At 35.1% G+C, this 23,895-nt stretch overlaps 1 protein-coding gene across 1 annotated transcript in view; it reads left to right on the top strand.

The window, feature by feature from the left end:
* The window catches only part of GRM8 (glutamate metabotropic receptor 8), a 343,619-nt gene that overhangs the window by 260,945 nt on the left and 58,779 nt on the right, over positions 1-23,895 (top strand). Inside the window, 1 exon segment of the mRNA XM_040549625.1 lies at positions 13,608-13,744. Within this exon segment, the coding sequence (XP_040405559.1) occupies positions 13,608-13,744 (137 nt within the window).

Genomic DNA, 23,895 nt, shown 5'->3' on the forward strand with positions numbered 1-23,895 from the left:
GCACTAGATTTTTCTGACATATTTAAAAAACACAAACCTGGACATGATGATAAGGAAACACACAATGCAATTATCTGTGGCTACTATTAGTCTTTGCAGGGCTTCAAACAGCTGGGAAGATTACTCACATGTAATCTTCAGAGGTTCTTCTGAGATACTCACATTTCATATCTGAGGTAATCTATGGCTATGATTTCTAAGAGCTGAATTGAATCTAGTTACTAAACTTCCCATTATGACTTATTTTAAAATGTTATAAAATAATCTTAGATTTTGGAGATCCAGGCATAATAACCCAGTAAAGACTTTCTTTAAATCTGTCCTAAAAGAGTATTTTCACTCATGTTGAAAAGCACCAGGAACAATATAGTCTTGTTTTCATGATTTTTTATTTATTTTATTTTATTTTATTTTATTTTATTTTATTTTTATTTTTATTTTTATTTTATTTTATTTTTATTTTTTCAGCCGTGCTTGTGGGGTATGAGCCGTGCTTTGCTGTGCTTGTGGGGTATGACTTAGCCAACTCAAAGTGTATGTCTTCATCTATAGGCAAATCAACTAGTTCCTATACTCCAAGAGTTTTTGATAAGCCTACCAGTACTTAAAGCAGCTAAAAAAAATCATTTCTGATAAACAGGTAATCAGGACAGTGTCATTACTATGATGGAGTACGAGCTGAGAAAAGACTAGTATCTATTTGTGTGGCCCAACTGTGACAATAGTCTATTTGTTAGGATTTAATGCAAAACTAGCATATTAGATGTTAAAAACCTTGATTACTATGTCAAAAGGAAAAAAAAAAAAAGAAGGAAGTGTATACACATTTATAAAATCCCTCTCCTGTTTTTGATTTTTTTTATGTTGTTTCCACAAGACAAATCAGCCACAAAACTGATTTAAGTAACTAGTTAAACAGAGTTTATGTCTTCCTTATGTTAGTGAAGGAAGAAGCCAGGATTGATTGATGAGTATGTCTTTTTGTCATTACACATTTTAGTTATATAGGGAAGATTATGTCAAGATTTGAAGGATGTCTAATGCTTAACATTTTTCTTTATATTGCTTACTATAGCTAAGTATTCCAATACTGTGAGCTCAGATTTCTTGAGTCAGTCCTCCAAAGAAGCCTTTAAATTCTGAGATTAAAAACATTCTTGAAGCAATTCCTTTGTCCCATTTGTTTTTTCGTTTGTTGATTTTTGAAAGCTTTTCTCTTCAACCCTGAGGATTCAGAACTTTTTAAAGAAAGTTAATAAGATTCTCCCACATTTACATGAACCTAGTATATGGGATCTGTAAAAGAAGTTTCATAACATTAGCCATAAAATTTCAGTAATACTAAAAATATTAGTGGTTAGTACTTCTATTTATAATTTTTGGAATGTTAATTTCTCATAGCAGTAGAGAATACTGAGGTGGGGGATCAGTCTTCTGAATTTTTGGATTCAACCTTTACTGCATTAGCAATATATATTGTTATTCACTAATATTAGTACAGAACTGTATCTGTAAAAATGGGTTAATGAAGTACACTCATCAGTCTACTTAAATAGAGAGATTAGCCATTCCAAGGATATATTGTTCCTCTTATGTAGTTTTGTTACGGTGTTTAAAAAGTTCTTCTCTTTTGTATTCAACAGAAGTTACTTTTCTATATATCTCAATTGTTTCTAATATTCTGCATGTAATCAGGTCAATAATCTTCTTTTATCCTTAGAAAAAGGGGCAGTCAAAAAAAGTTCAGATATACTTTTCCAGAACAGCACAAATATGTAAAATGATTATAGACAGTGCTATAAAAGCTTCTTAAAAGTACTGAAAGATGCTATTGAAATCCTGAAAGGTCCGTATGATCCCTGAAGTCAAGTATCTAAAAAGTGGGAAGCGTGGGAGTGCACGTATACGTTATAGGTGTAATAAATGGCTTCACATCGAAATTTAAGTCACTCATTCAGTAAGGCTGTGACCCATAAAGTGCTTGGAAAACACTGTAAATTAAAATGACTTCTTAAATGTTTTGTAGATACAGCATTTGTGTTGTTTTATGTCTTTGGAAATTAATAACTGTACAATTACCTGAGATAACCATGGCAACATAGTAAATTTTCACTAGGTACCAGTTACTCACTAATGGTTGCTATAATTATGAAGAAACAAGATTAAAATAAAAAAAAGTACTTGTTATCCTTTGCATTGAATACATTAATTATTGCTGCCATGCAGAGTTGAAGGACTCAGGAATATCAAGCACTTTTAACTTGCTGCAACATCTCAGACTCCTCTGTAACTACTCTATAGAGTCTGCCTCCTCTTTTTGGCACAAGGTAGTACCTTAATGAATAACTTAGTATTTGGGGTGAATTATATTAGACAGTTTTGCATTCTAGAAACATCAAACAATAAGCTGTGACAAGGTCATGAGACTGAAATAACATCACCTTGGATACCTCAGAAAATATAAAGCTGTGATTCAGACAGGGACATCTCTGCTTGATGCCTCTCTTCAAATTTTTCCTGATAATTTAAGTGTGACCTGAAGCTCTGTGTGCATGTGTGCTGGTCATGTGGGTTAGTTTGTTTTTTATGTAGGCTGTACAAAAGAAATCTCGCTACAAAATGGATTTTGGATGTTTGACAGTTTCTCTTTGGTGCTGTGTCCTCTCTAAATATCAGAGTTTAAGCCCTGAAGCACTGGAAGGAAGGCCGTCTATGATCTCTGTCAACAGTTAGCAATCACTGGTAGGAAATTCCCTAATATAGTTTTAACCTGCTTAATTATCACACAACTTACTGCACTTAGGAAACAACAGGAAATAGCTTCAAATGTCAAATATAATTTTGCTCAACAAGATGATGTAACTTCATGGATCACTGATAGTATGTTGATCCTACTAAGAGGCATGTGAAAGAAAATTTTATCTGTGGTTAGGTTAGACACAGAAGAAAATGACATTTATGATGTCTGTTAACTAAGTGTTAACAGACTAATGTCTGCCTACTAATGACAATCCTAATGGAACAGAGTTAAGGATGTGGGTATGTCTTGTTTGAGAAATCTGAATTTAGCTATGTGCTTTTAGAACTTGGACATAATTCATAGCTTCATGGCTTCTGGATTTTGTTTTATTTTTATTTTTACTGTAAATCAACTACACTTTGTATAAGCCTTATGTGGAAAATTGTTTAGATCCTTCATTTTCTTTGTAATCCATTATTTCAACTATAATTATGTGGCAGTATTTTTATGTATTTATTTATTTATTTTTGCTTTTCATTCATTTTTATTCATACAATTTAGGAAAAAATAATGAAGACTTAGACATGAAATGCCACAGTCAGTCTTACCACAACGAATCACATTTAGGTATCTGAGAATTATGACCATGTTTTAAGTTAGCTAAGATGGCAGATGACTGTTTTTCTCATCAGGTAGAGGCTTCTAGAGAAGAGAGCAGAGACAAAAGAGCAGAGTCACAAATAAAAGCTATGCTATAATTGGGACAGAAGTCCCAGTACTGGAAATTATGCCTGTTAGCTGGGCTACTTACCCTCTATCTGATTTGGTGCCATTTTAACAGTTAGACTGAAAATGCTGTTACCTTTCTTCACCAGGATGCTGCCTAGCTATCACCTATGGCAAAGAACTTTTATTTGCCTCTCATCAGCTGCTGGAATCTGTTAGTACAGAACAAAACAAAACAAAACAAAAGAACAAAACAAAGCAAAACAAACCACCACCACCAAAAACCAGCACAACAACCAACCAACCAACCAACCAAAAAAGCTTTGGGAGCTTCTTGCTCACCAAGAAGATGAACAAGTTTGAGAAGCTCCCTAAACTACTTCTGCGAAACAGAGCACCTGGAAATATAGATGGCTCTTCAGATACTTTTTTTTTTTTTTTTTCCTGCAGACATCCCTTGAAATTTAACTAGTTCCGTAACAGCACAGTCTTGATGTTGATTCTCTGTTGTAAAGTGTTGCTCCCCTTGATCCAGATCCTTACACGAGCACCACCTCCATCTGGGCAGGGCTTTGATTTAACTCCACACCTCCTTTCCCTCATATATTTCAGTACTAGAGGAATTGCTCTGCAGGGGAAAGGGAAGAAATCTTTCTTTCTGAGATTGCACAGGCACTTGCGAGTTGCTAGTATTCACTAAAGTTTTTTTTAATTTTATTTTTTTATTTTTTTTATTTGAAACACTTTATCTTAGTGCCTTTTGACTTCCAAAGTCCACAGGGGTGTGTATATGCCTGCTTGACAAGTTTTCATCCTGGCCTGAAGTAAATGTTCAGACTGGAGCCTGAAGTGGGAGAGCTGTAAGTCCTCTCTGCCTTCCCAAAGTGTCAGTTGTCAGCTTGACAGGCATTTACCCGAGCACTTTCAGAGTGTCAAAAGAGGCAGAGTAGAAACTCTACTGCAAAGATACATTGTAGTAAAACTGAGCAGAGATGATTACTCCAGAAGAAATAAGCTAATTAAGTGAAAAAAAGAGGAGCCTGATAAAATCAGATTTTCACACAGAATCATATCCACAACTCTTTGGAAGATTAAAATAATGAAAGAGAGAAATGAAGATTTATACTTGTAACTGTTGCAAGAGGACTACTGCTGTGGAATGGTGTATGAACATTCATCCAGGAAGGTGCTTTTTTTTTTTTTTCTTTTTTTTTTTCTTTTTTATTTTTTTTCACACATATAATGCACTGTGTCCTAGATAGGACCTTCTGAACATGGTAGATAACTCCAATGGAAGTACTATGTATTCAGAGACAGAGGTTCTGAAATTAGTAGGGACTAGTTTCAAAACAAAAATTAAAAATAAAAAGAGGATGAAGCAGTGAAGTGCTGTGCCTCCCGTCCCCGAATAATGCCAAAAATCCGGATGTGAAAGAGCACAAAGTAGGAAACTGGAAAAGGCAGAATAAGGATGATCCTCAGCATCTCAGGGAGCTGAAGGCAGGGTGCAGGCAAGGTGCACCCGAGTTCCTCATAACATGTACTTCTCACATACATCTTCTTGTGTCCTGCTTGTTTACCCTGAGTGAAACTGCTGACCAGATTTATGGTCAGAAGGGCGTGCCTCTTAAGAACATACTATTTACAGTTTCGGGGAAAAAAAATGCTAATGAGGAAGTTCTTGAATACACCTTATGTCCTCACTCTCTTCTGATCACCTCCAGTTGTATAGCTACAACTGCTTGGAAATTTTTTTTTTTGCCTGTAAAGTCATAAAAATGGAAACAAATGATATGAAGACCGTTTCACAGTGGGCATCTGTTGTATGGCTGTGTTGCTGGGGACTGTAGGTGATTGTGATTGTATAGAGAAATGCATGCTCTCTTGAAATGTATTTATTCATTTTGGCAATACCAAAACAGATGACTTGCAGTTATGTTTGCAGTAAAGGTTCCTCACACTTCCACTCCCACTTACAACCCAGCATATGTGTAAGATACAGAGCAACTTTACTTTTTTTTTTTTTTTTCATGTGGAAAATTGTAACCTCGGACTCTTCTCAGAAGGATCAGGCTTGATGTTAATAGTATTGCAAAATATATTTTAAAAGGAATTTTTAATTTAAACATAACATATACTTCATAACATTAAAATGAATATTTTCCACCCAAGAACATTTGATATTTCCAGTCATACAAATAAAACTTTTTGTTTCTTTTACACTTATGTATAGTTACTACCCCCAAAACCTAAATGTCCTCATAACTTCCTCTTTCAGCATGAGCTGTTAGCACTTACCAGATAATGTCATATCACCTTGCTACTATTCTAGTGTATCACTACAGTAATATTTCTCTTGACGCTGATTTCTATGAGATGAGTTGATTCTTAAGGGATTAAGCTGTGTGTCCCCATTGCATATATCTCCTCCCACAGCCCATTGTGTTGTTGTTGTTTCCCTGTTTGTTTGGTTTTGGTTGGTCGGTTTTTCATCTCACTGGGTTCTTCAGATGTATAAACAAACCAGTGTTGTTTGGTACACATGGTATGATGTAAGTTTTTAAGAAGAAACCTGTCTCTATAGATCTTCTCAGTGCTGAATGAGAACAGGCTGGATTTTTAATCATTTTAGGGTGAGTTTTATGGCACATCATGTCTCTGGGCCTGCTGTAGTAAGAAGTTCTAATACTCAACTGCCTTCTGGAGAGAAAAAAGTACTGCTTTTTATTTGTTATTTTAAAAATCATGTGCTCTTTTTACTCACCCTGTCCAATGTTCTTATGCACAGGTGGAATGAACTATTCCTTTCACAGAAGTATGCATTTCTAATCATAGAATCATAGAATCATAAGGGTTGGAAAGGACCTCCAAGATCATCTGGTCCAACCACACCCCTGCCACCAATGTCACCCACTAAACCACGTCCCTAAGCACCACGTCCAACCTTTCATTGAACACCCCCAGGGACAGTGACACCAACGCCTCCCTTGGCAACCCATTCCGATGCCTGACTGCTCTTTCTGAGAAGAAATGTCTCCTCATTCCCAACCTAAACCTCCCCTGGTGCAACTTGAGGCCATTCCCTCTAGTCCTATCAGTCCTACCTGTGAGAAGAGGCCGACGCCCAGCTCCCCATCACTTCATTTCAGGTAGTTGTAGAGAGCAGTAAGGTCTCCCCTGAGCCTCCTCTTCTCCAGGCCAAACAACCCCAGTTCCCTCAGCTGCTCCTCACAGGACTTGTGTTCCAGGCCATTCACCAAGACATCAAACAAATTATACCCATCTCTGCAGTGTCACCCTTAAAGTTCTTATCCATCAGCTTCAATAATATAAAGTTGTACTGCCTGGCCTGGAATTGGTTTATATCACTTTATTTTAATATCAGATTATTTACGTTCTCTATGTGAGATCCATCTCTAGTGGCTGCCACCATAATTTATATCACACATGCCCTAAGACTGTATATTATGCGTTTTCTGTAGTACTCTCAGTTTCCCTTTGGCTCTATTTTCTGCTTTCATACATGAATAGCCAGAATCTGCCCCGTGGTAAGTAAGATAAATTGCTTAACATGGGCATTGAATGCTGTTTTAGATAACCCTAGGGTATCCATCTGGCCTCCAGCTGCTGTCTCAGAAAGGCACAGGTTCTCTGTCATAAACATATTCTGCACATCTATGTGGGTGTCTCCAGTACTTTAGGATATGTAAAACAGCAGTAAGTTTGCAGCACTTGGGTGCGATCCAGTTTTATCGTCCTAATCATGAACTGAGACATTTTAGGGTTAGCATAAAGAGGTGTCTTTTCAGATTTTGAATATGTGTAAGACAATGAACATTTGTTGCTTTAGTAACTGCATTGTTCATTGTTTCAAAATGTCTGCTGTATGAAGATTGAGCAGATAGTGGTTTCATTTATCACAGACCTTACGTAGCCCAATACAGTGTATATTCCTCCTCTGTCTGCCAGCCTAATATTCACAAATTAGCTTCTATTAGTTCTACATAATTCTTTATAATTCTCTGTTAGTGATTTTCTTTTTTTTTGAGTATGAAATGTTTTAACAGCTTGTTTACCCTTTCTATTCATTCTATTTCAATCTTCTCTTTCATTTGTCTCAATGAAAGGCTTATCAGTGACAAATTTCCTTTCTAATTTTACAGATACATTCTGCTTCCTTGGGAATTCTAAGTACTGAAGGTTCACATGGTTACTGTCCCTCTTTCCACATTAGTGAGAACCATGTAACTCATGTACACCTCTGCAGTACTTTTTAACAACTAATTAAAATGAAACGCTAAATTAAAGAAAAAAAAAAAAAAAAAAAGATCTGCCCCCCAACTCTTAGTACTTGAAAGTAATAATACAAATTAATGAAATAAGGGTTGATTCTATAAATCTGAAGCCTTCCATTAATGCCAAATTCTAACAGATGGTGCATTTTGAGGTTTTTGTACACAACAGTTAACTATATTATAGTGTACTATAACTGCTTGACTTCTATTTATCTAACCATACCCTCGAATCCCTGCTGACTGCAATGGGTTTCATAATAGATAAAACAGCCTATGTAGAGTAGCTCAAAGGACAAAGATTTAGCTTAAGTAATTTTCATTTCATTTTAGAAAATGAGCTGAATATCAAGCTGCTGAAATCTGGTAAAATATCATAGCAATCTTTGTAATGGAATCAGGTCCACTGGAGTTGGAATATTCTGTAAATGTCAGTTGTGGGGCTTATCACTTTTCTACACTTTTGTCAAGGCACTGAATTAGTAGTGCTTCATAAGTAATTTTTTACTAAAGGTTTTCTTGTAAGGGAAACCCAAGGCTGTTGATTTAATTTAACAGATTTCTTTTTGTTTCTTTCTTTCTATTTTAAAAAGGAAACAAAATCATTAAAGGCTCACCATTATTCTTATTTTAGCTTTCACTACAGCTTAATAATTTTAATATGTATTTGGCCACCTGCACATATGAACTTGTGGTTTTCCAGTCATTCCACTTCCTTTCCACTACTGGAGATGTGCAGAGAGAAACTTCACTGGAAGCCACCTGAGAAAGCTTATTTGGTGACCTCACAGGGAACTAAGCTCACAGCTTGCAGTAGGAGATGGGATTGTTTACGTACACATGCAAAGAAAATTGGTAAAGCAGGCACAAAAGGGAGTTGCTGAACAGCATCTTAAGAATATCAAGGTACATGTTTAAGGATTTCTTTAGAAGAAGGTGAATTTTCAAATTCAGTGTACAAAGGGCTTGTCATAAAGCAGTTGTTTATCAAAAACAGCTTTCCTTGACATCAACGTAAGGCATTAAAAATTCAAAAGAATCCTTTTCATCCTTGATTCTGAATTAAAAACCTCATGCATTTTACTTTCTTCTTCTTCTTCTCTAAATAACATTTCTGGCTAGTTTAAGCTGCATTTTAAAAGGCTTATAAACTACTGAGGTCACAGACATATTCCTTTGGTAATGCTTAGCGTATGTGTTAGCTTGACATTCAAAGTTGTTTAGTGCAGCTGGTTGTAAACCGGGAAGGAAGAGGAAGAATTTCTCTCAGAATCAGATTGTTGCTTATTATATACAATAAGTAAATGTGTCTTTAAGCTTAATAAACTTCTTCGTTTATGTTGTAGATATAGATTGTCTTCAACTGAATGGTAATGGAACTACTATATAATGCATCCAGCTATAGGGTTTCTAGAAAATTGTTTTGTCTGATTATGGAGTTATTTTTAGTTGCTATCTGTTTATTAGCCATTCAGTGCATCAAAGGGACTTGGAAAGCAGTAAATCAAAAATTCTGAAGCTTTTAGGTAACCATATCATACATACATGGCTATTAAATTAATATTCAGTAATAATCACATGCATACCTGATGACTTGAAAAGGTAAAAGATAAGAGATAAGTATGTTCAGATAGACAACCCGATGTTTCTTTGCCTGTCTTTTGAACCACATCATTGGACACAGCCACAACTCTGCTAGACCATATCATCAGTTCATTCTGCGATGTGTTTGATGGAGCAGACGAACAGATGGAGTTCTGTCTCCATGTGTTTCCCACTTTGTCTTATCTCTTTTGTCCCTTTGGCTAAGTAGTTCCTGTAAAGGTAAGGGCACTCAAACCCTCTGCTAACTTTGGGATTGAACTGCTGGACTTTACAGACTGAGGACATTAAATGAGATGCATTTTCCTACATTCTTGTACCTTTTTAGCTAAAAAAAAAAAAAAGTGATTTCAAAACACGTTTGAAAACCATTTGAACAATACTTCACTGTACTTTATTATAAAATCTGAAAAATTCCCTCCTCTTATCAGTATAGAGTTACAATTTAAAAAAAATAAATATTTTCTAAAAGTAATTTGGAGTTGTTCAACAAAGATAGACATCAGAAATGGATCTCAAAATAAGTTAGTACTAAGTTTATAAATAATAAAGAAAAAGGGTTGGCTCAAAGGAAATATGAAGGTTCACACATGATTTTTCATTGGTAGCCAAGCTTATTATGTATTCTTGAAATTCTACCATGTACTTCTGTTTTAGGCATCTAGAATATATTAAAAATTTAGTTAAGATGATGACAGATTGCATACAATTATCTGAGTCAATCATGGGTTAAAATGATGCAGAGCAACATAAGCACACCGAGAATAAAATGTGAAAAGGCACATTTCCCTCGCTTTTCTTTAACTACCTTGCTAAATGATTGTTGACAAATTATGAAAAAGATGATTATGAAATTAGTGAAATGATTTAAAAAAACGTTGGCTGCCTTGTGGTCTCTGAGGTGTCTAGACAAGCATTGCAGGGACATTTTTCCTAAGCAAAAGTAACATTTTTCTATGATGGTTCCCAATAAATGCAGTTCCTGAATGAGGGTATCCAAGTTTATTCTCTAAAATAAATGTTCTATCCAAGAACTATTCAGTGTGGTTTCCCCAAATCTTTTTTATAAACTGGAATTTATATAACCTGGGCTGATTACTTCAGGTCAGAGTGTAATTTTCTGCGTTAATTTCTGACAAAAATATATTGCATTTAGATTTAGCAGCGGGTCCTCAACATCCATTAAATGGAGCAATTAAACACTCAGTGTCTTGAACTAGTATTAAGATGCAATTCCCTGTAATGGCAATTATACCATACAGGCATATATGGCAGTACACAAGTATACACAGTATAGGATTTCAAGAATGATCAATTCTGCATATCAGATTGTTAAAAAAGGCACTTTTACAGCTCAGTGGGGTTTGTTACAGTGTTTTACACTGAATCGAGATATGTCTCCACCAATGTGATGAGTTATAGTCAGCTTCAATGTTTCTCCACATGGTTTAATTACCTTGTCTCTATAAAATTTTAGGCAGTTTTTTCCATAGAAGTATTCACTTTAATTCAATAAAGCATACATTCAATGGGTTGTCCAAACAAAATATATTTTCTTACATAAAATACTTTCTTTTTGGTTTGTGGACTATCCGTTCTCAGACATTGTTCATGTGGATTATCCATCAGGGTGCATTTTTCTTCAGATGAGATTAATATTCTTTTAAGAACACTAATTAACCATTGACGATTAGTTTATAGCCTTGATACCTCTAGTTTCATTCTCTGCTTACACTTCCAAAGCTCCTGCTAAAGCCTTGCTAAAATCCCTAGTTTTTCTTCAAAAGCCTTTAAGCTTTGCTTTCCTGGTTATGTAACTAATGGTTATTAGCATGGTTATTAACGGTTATTAGCCCAGTCCAGTCATGCATACCTCCTTGTTTTAGGTTCATTAAATGTACACAAAACAATGACATAGAAAAAAAAGTGTAATAATTATTACATAATTATGTCATAAGACATAAGACATAGATGAAGATACTGGTCTGGTGCCACTTGCTAACAATAACTACTAGTTATGGCAGCATCCCTAGGATGTTATCAAATTTACTTTATAACAAGCACTGTGACTGTTATTTCACCTTCTAAAAATGTTATTCCACAGAAGGATAGCACATTCTTCCTAGTATTTGGGGGTCTGAATCTTCTGTGACTTATTCGAGACTTTAGCAAACTGAACTTTATGAAGATGGCAAAGCTTATCTTAACGTCTGCTGTAAGAGAGAGATCTTGTTGGACTCGGAGCAGCAGCTGAATTCAGCAAGATGCTATGCCACTGTTGACTGTGGTGCACTGAGTGAAATTCTCTTGATGAGAACATAATAATATCAAAGAAGAAGATGGTTCTGGCCTGTACTGTATCATGTACTCCTCATACATGATGTTTCTAAAAAAACAAGATATTATAAACTCACGCTGTTTTTGCTGATCATAAGGGTGACTTGAAACCCCATTGGTCTTTAGGACAAAGGACAATACGTATCCATTGGTAATAGGTTTCTGTTCCTACCATAAACTCTTTAAATGGTGCTGAGTGGAACGATGATTCACATCATCTTCACATCATCACAGCATCACAAATTGAAAAAATAGTCTGAAGGTTACTTCAACATCTACTTACCCAAAGCTGCTGAGTATGTGTTTGTTGGGTGGAAGAATTTTGTTGGATCAACCTGCTATTTGTGCAAAGAAGAGTAATTTCACTGCTTATAGAAGATTGTAGACTGGCATTTTTCTTGCCCTTATTTCTGCCAAAAGAATTGGGAGCAAATCATAAAGAGATTTCCAAAATTTTGTGTTGAGTCTCTTGTATTTCAATGGGGTCTTAAATATTTATCACACATAATCTTTTGATACTCTTCTTCTGTGTGTGCTCACATCTAATTTTTGCTGCCAGAATTTTGCTGGCAGAACTGTGAAATTGGCACAGTGGTTAATGTGCCACTTGTCACTCTGAAAACACTGTTCATTTCACTGGATATCAGTTTTGTATGAAAGCTGTTATACAAAACAGGAGAACACAATAATTTATGGGAGACAGAGATACAAGAAGTATTTATGCAGAAATTCTGTAGGTACGTAGACTGCTATTCCCACTTCTACTGGCCAACTTCTGCATAATATATACCCAGACTTTCAAGCTTTTTTTGACATTCTCTGGAAAGTGCTCATACAGTGGGCATAGTACCTCTACGTATTATGTTAACAAGTCTCATACTGTAGGAATTTACTAGGAACTAGGTACTCTCTTTTTCTTGATTTTCGTATCGAGAGATGTGAAAATAGTGTTGTTTTTGTTTGTTTGTTTACTCAGTGAACATAGTTTTCATTCTCCAGTTACTGAAAAACAACTTTAAGATATTTGGATTTGTCTTCAATGGACCTCCATTATAAATTTCTTTCATCTGTACGTGTGAATTTTGGGGGGGGGGGGACTGCTGAATATGACATTCTTTGTGCAATTTTTGCAAAATCTCTGTAGGACTGCAGATCCTTGAAGGTAATGTCACCTTGAGGGAATTCATCAAAACATGCTCTAATTTGGCTGGTCTGGCTGCCAAGGTAGACATGTAGTTTTCAATCTTTGAACATTTTGTTGATCGAAGTAAGAACAGTGTCGATTTATAACTTTTGACAGTTTCGGCAATGGACCTTTCTGTCTGACAGTCTCGTATATAGAAGAGAGAGCAACAAACACAGCTGCTATCCTTAATTTATTTTGATAAAACACTTTTACACAGGTGGTCAATGCTAGAAACTGATCACGTTAGCTGTGACCAGATTTAGAGATTTGTTCCTCAAGGTCTTTTAGGAGCATTGGCTCTTAAGTTGATGATATTCACTTTATTTTCATACTTCACGGGAAAAGTCTTTAAGGAGTTCATCGGAAGATTGCTATTTGTGCCACTACACTGTATTCACACCTTAAAGTGAAATTGTGCCCTTCTGCAAGTCAAAAGGATTTTCTCCACTTTTTTTTTTATTTATTTATTTTTCAGTGTTTTCTTGAAAAAAAAAGATTTTAAAGTTGTTTTCATTAACTTCTATATAAGCTAGATTTAGTGATAATGAAAATATCACACATTTTCTTTGTGAGGTTTTTAGACTTATTACCATACCAGTGTTGCATTGAGAAGAACCTGGTCAGTGTGATCAACTGTCTCTAATTATAATTTTTCCCCCAGAATATCTTTTCTGGAAAATTGCTATAAAGGTATTTATACTAACTGCTTTTTAATATTTTTCAGGGAGTGCTGGAACACCTGTTATCTTCAATGAAAATGGAGATGCTCCTGGACGCTATGACATTTTTCAGTATCAAATCACCAACAAAAGTACAGAATACAAAGTAATTGGTCATTGGACCAACCAGCTTCATCTAAATGTAAGTAGTAGCTTAATTATGATGCTGACATTGGAGAAATGCAACCATTTGAATATTACATTATTATATTTCAGGAATGTGGAGGATTTCTATTAGTTGACATAGAAAAGTTACTCCGTTCTCTTTTTGAGAAGAGAGCAAAAAATAACAAAAAAAAAAACTGAACCCAATTCTTTTTATTTTGAAGTAGGTTGGGTTGCACATTCACCTGCTGCTTTAAATGATATTTTAGAGTCATTATATATCTGATATTCCTCAGTCTGACTATGAAGTTAGGCAGTGAAATAGTAACTCATCCTTCAAAAGAAGGTGTCAGACAAAATGATTCGCACATATATATTGCTCTTGTCTTTCAAAAATAGAAAGGATATGAGGGGATGGAAATGTACTTAATAAAAGAGAAGTTTGGACTATCTAACCAATTCTGAATTGGTTGAAACACTAGGATGATGAACTACCGCAATAAAAATATTTCTTGAATATAAAAGGAGAATTTGGAGTTTTTCTGTGTAGTTAACTAGCATTAGTATAGTCTCTATTACTTAATAACAGAGGAAACAAAGTTACCCTTCCTTGGGAGGTGTTTCTAATTACTGCTTTAATAAGTTCCGCAAGTTTTGTGGTAGCTGAGCCCCCCATGTGCATTGAATTATATTTGTTTTGAAAATCACCAACCCAATAAGATTCAGAGAATATACGTAAGAATATTTGAATGACAGCTAAGCATCAAGCCACAACTGTAATGGGAAGTTCTGGGGGCCAGGAAAGTTACAGTCATGGGAACACCACAACACAGTTAACCTGTCTCATTGATTTACAGGGTTTACCTTAGCTCTGCAAATTTGAAATACCAAATTTTGTTTTGCTAAAGGCTAGTGAGAAAGGCAACAGTGTGAACTGATGACTGGATTCACCAAGGGGAGTTTGTTCAGTAGTTTTAATCAAACCACAAAGAAGAGTTTTCTAACAGCTCTGGTTTTCCATGTAAGTGGCTCCCGATAAAGACTAGCAAAGACAGTGTAGTAAATATTTACCAATGATTCTCCTGTTGAGACTACTTTGCAATAATTATCTGAGTGCTATCCACAGTAATACATGTGATAGCTCTCTGTTTTCAGGCTCAGCTGTTAAATCACTTTACCATATCTAATATTTAATATCTGTAACTACTTGGCAAGGACTCATTTATTTACTTCTTCTGCCCAAATAGAAAACAAACAAACAAACAAACAACCCTACCGACAGAAACTGCACAGAGCAGATTGTGTGGCAGTGTTATCTCCCGAGTAACTTGATATCTGTCTGCTGAAACGCATGAAAGAAAATAGAATCATTTTGAACAAGTGTAAAGATTAGTACTAAATAGTAATTTCTGGAAAGTATTAGAGTTAGACCCTTATTATGTCTATTATAACAGACTTTCATGATTTCCATAATTGCTATTGTTTTCTGAAAAGTTCTGGTGTTTATAAATAAGCTGAAAAACTGATACATACATTTTGCACATTGGTACTAAAATAGCATTTACATAGTAATAGCTAGAGCTACCTTAAAATTTGCTTCAAATTCCATTCCAGTTTGTCTTTTTGTATCCCCACCTAGACTGCTAAATTTTTCATTAATTCTGTGGCTTTTCAGTCCCTTTATTTCTGCCTGATATATGTGTCCTGCCAGGAATTATCTGACATACCAGCAGACTGGCTTCTACTCAGACTACTGAAACGACACCACACTAAGCACATTGACCACAAAGCCAGCAGGAAAGAATTTATCTAAGGACACCCCTTGTTAACTCTCATTGAAAATGGATGTATTAGGATGTTCTTGTGGCTTTCTTCTTTTGTCTCTTTTTTCAAATTCACTGATGAGCTGTCTAGCTTGTGGAGTGGTAGAGATGCAAAAGGGCTGGCACAACACCCTGCTGCTTCCAGCTTCTTGCCACACTGCCCTGTGCTCACCTGGCCCAGGGTGCCAGCAGTTGCACAGTGCTCCTCTGTGCAGCAGGATTGAGCAATGAGATATTTCTCCTCCTACCTTTCACTTGTTTTTGAACTTACTCAACTTTATGCTGGAGGAGCTCTAAAGTGAAGAGTGAGCTTTATATCTTACGGTTTGTCATGGCGTGAGATTTTGGATGCCAGTCACTGTCGGAGTCTGCTGGTGCTGGTACAGTAACAATGAAGAGGGAAGTCATAATATGGATGATGCAGTTTGTTTCCCTCTGTTTCTGCATTCACTGAGTTTATATAGCATGTGTCAATGACACTTATGCCACATGATGATCTGCTGTGGCAATCCTACCACCTCATTTTACTAGACAAAGTATACTGAAACCAAGTAATCTTTGTGAGTGATTGTCAATACTCCAAGTCATCATATGCCAAATTCGGTAGTGCCTTTGCTTGCCAATAAATCAGAGGGAACATAGAGGATATTTTCAGCGGTTTCAGTGAAAAACTCTATATTTGTTGAAGGCAAAGCAATGTATGTTTTTATGCTGCTGTTCTATAAAGGAAATGTTTCTAAAATATAATACTTTTTCCCACTGTATCCTTCTTTCTCCAGCAGTTTCCTTTTTATGAAGACACATGTAACTGATTTTTAATGAATCTCTGTGTCAGATATCTTCTATAGATAATTCTACTTCTACTCCAGTTTTTATAGATTTTTCTATTTAAAATTGTGTAGTAACACAATTGTGTTGGTCTGTATATCTGGTACTGTGTCTCAGAAAAATTATAGCTTTTATTCATTTATTTGCTATGACAGAAAAATAAATCATGAAAATACCGAGACTGTAGTAGTTTAACCTTTTGAACAAATAATTAAAATAAGATTAGAACATGTTTTGCACCTAAATTGTTGAGTCAAGGTTTCCATTTTCTCTTTCTGTGTGTTTTTCTCTTCCTTTTGTTTTCCTTTCGCTTAGGGTACTCTGTCATATTTTCTCTGTTGAGTCTTGACTGCAGTGTCTGAGTCAAGACTGCAGATCTCTGTCATTTGGGCAATGTCTTGTCACCTTGTAGAGAACCCTCATCCTGTCTTTGAACCTAACCCTCAGGTTTCCTCTGCTGGTCTCTGGTTCCTCAGAGTTTTCACTGACTGTTCGGGGTCCTTGTGGTCAAGCTTCAGACTTGTTCTGGAGCAAAGCCTGGTGCAATGCTGGCTTCCCCTTTGGACAGAAAGTGCCGGCTCTGGCTAGATAAAGACTATATCTTGCTTCCTAAGGGGCTTTTTGTCAGCATACTTCACTAGCTGGGATACTGTTTTCTCCCTGTAGTCCTCAGTAACCTTAATGATCTCCTTTGGGCAGGCTGACCTTTCAGATTTCCTCTGAAGCAGCTGTAGGAACTTCTGATTACTGATCAGCAATACTCTTGTAATCCTTACAAAACAAACAGATATGTAACAATGCTGTGATGTACAGAATAAAAGTTAAATTAAAAAAAAATATCTCGATCTTCAAACTTTAAACTTTCACGTGATTCCTGAGTTTGAATAAGGTATCTTAGGCTTTGACATACATAAGGCAATCCTGAGGGCAGATATTTAGAAACATCAGTCTCAAGAATCTGGATGTCTTTTATATAATTATCATTTTACATGATTCTGCATTGTAAATTTATACCTCTTTTAAAGTTCTTTTCCTCTCTAAGATTGCCCAACTTTAAATGTTCTTAATGCACTGTAAATAATCAGACACTAGAAGTTTTTTGTATGACTTTGATGGAAAAAATAATTGCTTTAGAACTTCTGATCATTGACTATATTTAACTGCCAGGGTTTGGGGTTGTTTGCTTTCCTCATTTTCATTTCTTCATCAGTAGAATAACATAACATATATTCAAGCAACATTCATAGTTATAAACCTTTCCCCTCCAAAATATTCTGCTTTTTGTAATGAATAATAATAATAATAAAAAACAACAGGAAAAGGCAGTTGTTTCCACAAAAGTTATATTTTATTCATATTGCAACAGTATTTTGCATACCATATCACGTGTAAAAGTTCGCTATGAATGTGTGGGTTTAGCAAATTTGAGCTCTCAACCATGTAATCTCTGTAGGAGGAAAGTTAAAAACAAGCTTGCTTTTCCTAGTAGTTATGATTTGAAATCAACTTCCTTATATGACTAATAATGAATTCCCTCTTAGAAACTATGTTTTGTATTGCATATGTTGTAATAAGGGCTAGAAAGAGGTGTTGACTGATGGCTTTTTTTTTTTTTTGGTGACAGTAAATGTTCCAGTCTTAAAGTTTTAATAAGAAATATTTCTCAGTTTCCTTTGTGACTTAGCAATCGATTAATTTTTTTTTAATGGTTCATTTGTGAGAGATTTTTTTTTTTCTCTTTCAAAGTGTTCTATTTTGAAACCTAAAAGCCAATTTGGAAAAGAAAAGTTGAAATGTTTAAGAATTATAAAATATAACATTTTGTCTCTTTAAAAAAAAATCTGTTTTAATATAGTTAAAACTATAAACTGTTTTCAATTCAAACTTATACATTGTTTTGGTTTACAAAAATCTGTATTGAAAGAACATAATTTGAAAATATATGTAGATACAAATCTAGATTCTTCCAAGTTAGTAATTTTTTGATTGATGAGAGACAATTATTGATGCTTTCACTATCAGGTATTTAGCTGAAGCAGATAAGAAGCTTGAGTAGAGATCCACTTATGTTATCTTAGTCCTTAAGGGAAACAAATACTCACTGTAACACTGTAAGCTTCAAGTCCAAATGTAATGAAATTTTTAAGATAGATTTCACTTTTTTTTTTTTTTTTTAACCAAAGCACAAGAGTTCAGATGAAGAGAAAAAGAAAATTTACAGTAATGGATTTTTAACTTTCTCTTAGAAATAATAGATTGCATTTGCTCTCAGATTTACGGAGTGTATGCACTGAGAATATAAATGACTCAGGGGCAGACATTTTTTGTATGATGGTCTTGATTTATAACTAAAAAGTCTGTAAATTAAAATTACACTGATGTGATGAACTATCAGAAATACAGCCCTAATCATCATTAGCCTTAAGCATCATGGTTGGTGAACTAGTGAAAATTGGGAACCCCACATTGAGCTTCCCTTCAGGCAGCCGTATCACAAGAAGATTTAAATCAGTATTGGATTTAATTTCTTTTCTAGGACTTGTAAATTATGTATCTAATCCTGAAGGAACCTATCAACACTGACATTAGTCAATTCTTTTTAAAAGTAACAGATTCAACATTCATTAGTTCCCTTTCTTGTGACATGACAGAAAATGATTCAAGAAACTTATAATATTTTCTTTAACTGCAGCAAACAAGTTTTAAACTTTGCTTTAGGCCACTGTATTTCTGCTGTATTTCACTGAAGAAGTCAGAGAGCTGCCCCCCCCCAGCTGTCGTAATCATTATATAATTGATAGATTATTTTTTTTTTAATTGCTGAACCCAACCCTAAGTCTAACAAAAGAACACACTACAGTGAAATACATAACAGGAGCACTTATTGCTATACATTATTATAACTGTAAACAAAATATGACAATTATACTGCCTGCAGGGTATTTTTCTGTCCATATGTAATAGGACAATAGAGTTCAAACCTACACTCCATCACCTGAAAATGCTTGGTCAGAAATAAAAGTCATTGAGACAAGCAAAATGTTTTGGATTCTTTTATTCTTCTCAAAATTATACTGCTGTCTTCCTTTATTCTATACAGGGCTGAAAGTCAAGTAGGAAGATACTATCACAGTTTTTAGAAGAGTACTTAGGTTTTACAAAGCTAGTCCTGGTCTTAGCACTGATCAGTAAATATGGCTCAGGATTTATTCCTCTTTACTCTCAGAGTCTGAGTTCAATATGAAAATTGTAGTCACTAAGGACAAATGCTGGACTGAAGAGATCAGTCAACAGTGGATGCACACTATGGACAGCCAGTAAAGTACCAGAAACATGGACTAAAAATGGGATTTTATGATTTTGATAGGTTGCATATTGTATTATGTATTAAATATACATATGTATTTAAAATAAGCCAAATTCAGATGCTAAAAAGCATTAAATGATTTTGAAATGTACCTGTAAACATGATTGAAAATCACAACAGCACTTGGTTGTTTTGAACAAGATCCAAGGACCCTAGAAGAATCCAAGAATGACAACTTGTCTTCCTTCCGAAGCTTTTTTCATTGTTAGTCCTAATAGTCTTTCTTTCTTTTTCTTTCTTCCTTTCTTCCTTTCTTTCTCTTTCTTTCCTTCTTTGCTTCTTTCTTTCTCTTTTCTTTCTTTCTTTCTTTCTTTCTTTCTTTCTTTCTTTCTTTCTTTCTTTCTTTCTTTCTTTCTTTTTCTTTCCTTCTTTCTTTCTTTTCTTTCTTTCTTTCTTTCTTCCTTTCTTCCTTTCTTCCTTTCTTCCTTTCTTTCCTTCTTTCCTTCTTTCCTTCCTTTCTTCGTTTCTTGCTCTTTGTTTCGTGGTTTCCTTCTTTCTTTCTTTCTTTCTTTCTTTCTTTCTTTCTTTCTTTCTTTCTTTCTTTCTTTCTTTCTTTCTTTCTCTTTTTCTTTCTTTCTCTTTCTTTCTTTCTTTCTTTCTTTCTTTCTTTCTTTCTTTCTTTCTTTCTTTCTTTCTTTCTTTTCTTTCTCTTCCTTTCTTCCTTTCTTCCTTTCTTTCTCTTTCTTTCCTTCTTTCCTTCTTTCTTTCTTTCTTTCTTTCTTTCTTTCTTTCTTTCTTTCTCTTTCTTTATTTCTTTCCCAGTGAAACAGACATCAATTGACTCTCTAGAGACAATCTAGAAGCTGCTAAGAAAATATCCTGAACTTGGACAACCATTTGTTCTTTATTAGAATAATACCAGATTGCCACTGAAACAACCTCTGCTTGAGAGTTAGGATGAATAGGGATTTTTCCCACCTTGCAAGAGGGAGTTAGTCATGTTTCTCAGTTGAAGCATGGAGCTGCAATTACACATTTGGCTGTCAGTTTGATACTGGTTTCTTGAGTTGATAGTAGATATTTCATAGTTTTTTCTTTGGTCGTCCTGTGTAAGAATTATTATGATTAGAATGAACAGTTCTTTAAATAAACACAGACAACAGGACTGCAAAATATTCTTGTTTATATCAGAAAACAAAAAGAAGGTACTGCTATGCATGACAAATAATCACTTCTGTTTAAAAATTATGTATTTTTTTTCTTTCACAATAAAAGCAAGTGTGCAATGATAGAATAATATAAAATCAAGGCCTTTTACATATGAGAGATGGAGTGCTTTGCTTTCATGTGGAGGACTTCAGAGTTATGCCCATTGTAATGGTATGACTTTTGGCATAGACAAACAGCTACTGGGCATAGCAGGTAGTATGGATTATGAATTGCTGGCAGCAAGTCTACAGTGAATTGCTTTGTGAGGTACCAGCGTGAAACATGGAGTATCAGCATGTTTCTTCCCAGTCCCTTCCATCTTTCTCCTCTCCCACTCAGAAATTAATATATGTATTATAATTTGAAGACTGAGCTGCCCTTTAAACCTAAAAGCAAAATATTCATGCTTAAAAGCAAAAATGGTGAATTAAATGATATATAATTATTGTGCATTTGTGTTACGTAATCGTGGTCTACTACTAAATTAAATTTAGTTAAATAGAAAATGAATGAGACATTTAGTGCTTTTGAGATTATGAAAGAGAGTAACCAAGAATTAATTGTACATTACTCTATTATTATTTTTACTGTTTTTTTTTCCTACAATTTCTCTTCATCTCACAACAGTATTAATTTCATTTCTTTAGGATACTCATCTAATATTTATCCAGGACTTTTCATCCTGATAAATCCCTGACCACTTTTTTTTTTTTTTTTTTTACTTATTAAAAGACAGAGAGTGAATTATTTATCATATTTCCAAATTATTTGATCACTGTTTTTAGTGGTAATATTGTGATATTACAGTTTAAGTCAGGGAGTGAAGAATGAATATCTAATCTCATTGTAACTTCATTTCACAAGAAACAGACTCAGTGGGGAGTGGGACAATAGGGTATGCCAGGAATGACTGAGACACATAGGGAAGATGATAGTATGGATTTCAGTAACTCGATGAATTGAAGTGAACTCCTCTTCAGGGAGAGCAGAGGCATGAAGAAGAGGCTTTACAATGGTTAACTGAGATTTGCATTGCCAGAGGCCATTGCTGCAGTGTACTTCTAGACTTGTGATGTAATCCATCTGTTCTCTTCCCTAGTGCTATGACCTCGTTAGCAAAACTGTGACTTCAGTTCCAAAAGTAGACTAGCTGGAGAGAGTCCAGCGGCAAGCAATGAGAATGATCACCCTTCTGAAGACATGCCTGTAGGGAAAGGTTGAGAAAACTAGGACTGTTTAGTCTGGAGAAGGCTGAACTGAGGGAAGTTGTGCTAACCTCTTTCAATACTGAAAGGATTATTCAGGAAAAGAACATATTGTTAGTCGTAGTTAATTTGGCTATTAGGAAAAGTAGTGGATTTGAATTACAATACACTTTTAATATGAGCATTCAGGAAATTCTAATGAGGGTAATTAAGCACTGAGTTGCATTGCTTGGGGTACTGGGCAATCTCCAGAGCTGTGGTCTGGCTGGAGCGTGTGAGCTGTACGTGATTTTGACATAGTTGACTCAGACTCGGGGTCAGAGGATTAGTCCTGAAATCTCCTTCAGACATCATTTCTTAAGTTTTCTAGCTTTTGTTTTGTTTGATTTTTGTAGTAATCCCCTCAAAAATAGATTTCCTAAATGCCTTCAGGAAATGCTGGGGAGGACACAAGCAAATGGACTCTCTACGCACTAGGTTTCACGAGTGAATGTAGGACTGTGTATATCTTTAGCAAGAGCTCTAGGAGAATGCTGTGACAGATTTATTAGCTTATAAATGTAGTTACTTATTTAGGATCCTCTATTGCTTTAGTTCCTCAGGTTGTGTGTCACATTAGTAGGTAAGGTCAGATTTTCTGTGAATCCTTGGCGAACTCTCCATTCACACATAGAACTCCAGACCGGACTTGTTTTTTAAGAGAGAACTGCTTAGTATTTCCCAGATTGGTTTATGTTTTTTTATGTCTACATGGAAAACAGTTTACTGCTGTGACAATGGTGATTTCTCCTACCCTCTCATCTTTCTGGGAAGCATTTTTCCTGTAACTAAAAGCAATACAGAAACTCTACCCTTAAAAATATTTAAAGTGCATCGTTAATTAGCCAAGAAATAGGAAATATGTTTATCAACATTTTAATTCTTATTTTCTTAAATATTAAAAAATTGGTTTCTTAAACAGGTATTTTGTGAAACTGCAAAGGTCGTCTAAAGATATTTAAGTCTCATGAGAATGCATTGCAATTTTTCTATTTATCTGTCCCAGTTATGATCTTAATTTTTTATTTTGTGTTTAAAATATTTAGTAACTGAAATTTGCCCTATTGTGCTATAGAAGAAGGCAGCTAAAGGGATCTCAAGAGACTATTTAGCCCTTGCATAAAGCTAGTATCTTATATACTTATGTTAATCCATGAACAAAGACTTTACAGCCTCTGAGGGCATTCTCTTCCATTTCTTAGCTTTCCATATCACTTTGAAGATCAGGTTTTCTAGAAACACTTCCGATCTTTGCTGATTTCCTCTGGACTTCCCATTTGATTCTCATTCAGACTGAACCACAATGATCCAACCTTCACAAAGAGCTCTGTCTGAAGTCTCACTAGTGGAGAGTACAGGAGAAATGTTTCATGTATTCACTGGTGTGGAGTGGAGGGGAAAGATTATTTTATCTATCTGTGTCTTTCAGGATGGCATATGGCCCTTTTTGCAATATTGACATTGGTTCAACATATTTTGATCTATATAATAGCTCTGAGATCTTGTTTTATGAAGAGCTACTATCTCTCTGTGCTTCCTGTCCTGTGAAGTGCTGCCTGTTGGTTGTTCCTGTTAAACTGCTTGCTCCTTTTCTTCAGACTTTCAGCAGTTAGTCTGTACTATATGGAATAACTATCCTGACCTTCAGCATAGCTTCAGACTTTTCCAGTGTTACTGCTCAAATTTGATCACCACATCACCATATACTCGATTTTATCATTTAAATTGTATTGAATGGTTATTACAAGTATTGAATAAAGCCAGACTGAGAACGGAC

This window comes from Cygnus olor, chromosome 1, assembly GCF_009769625.2.
Source record: "Cygnus olor isolate bCygOlo1 chromosome 1, bCygOlo1.pri.v2, whole genome shotgun sequence".
Taxonomy (NCBI): Eukaryota; Metazoa; Chordata; class Aves; order Anseriformes; family Anatidae; genus Cygnus; species Cygnus olor.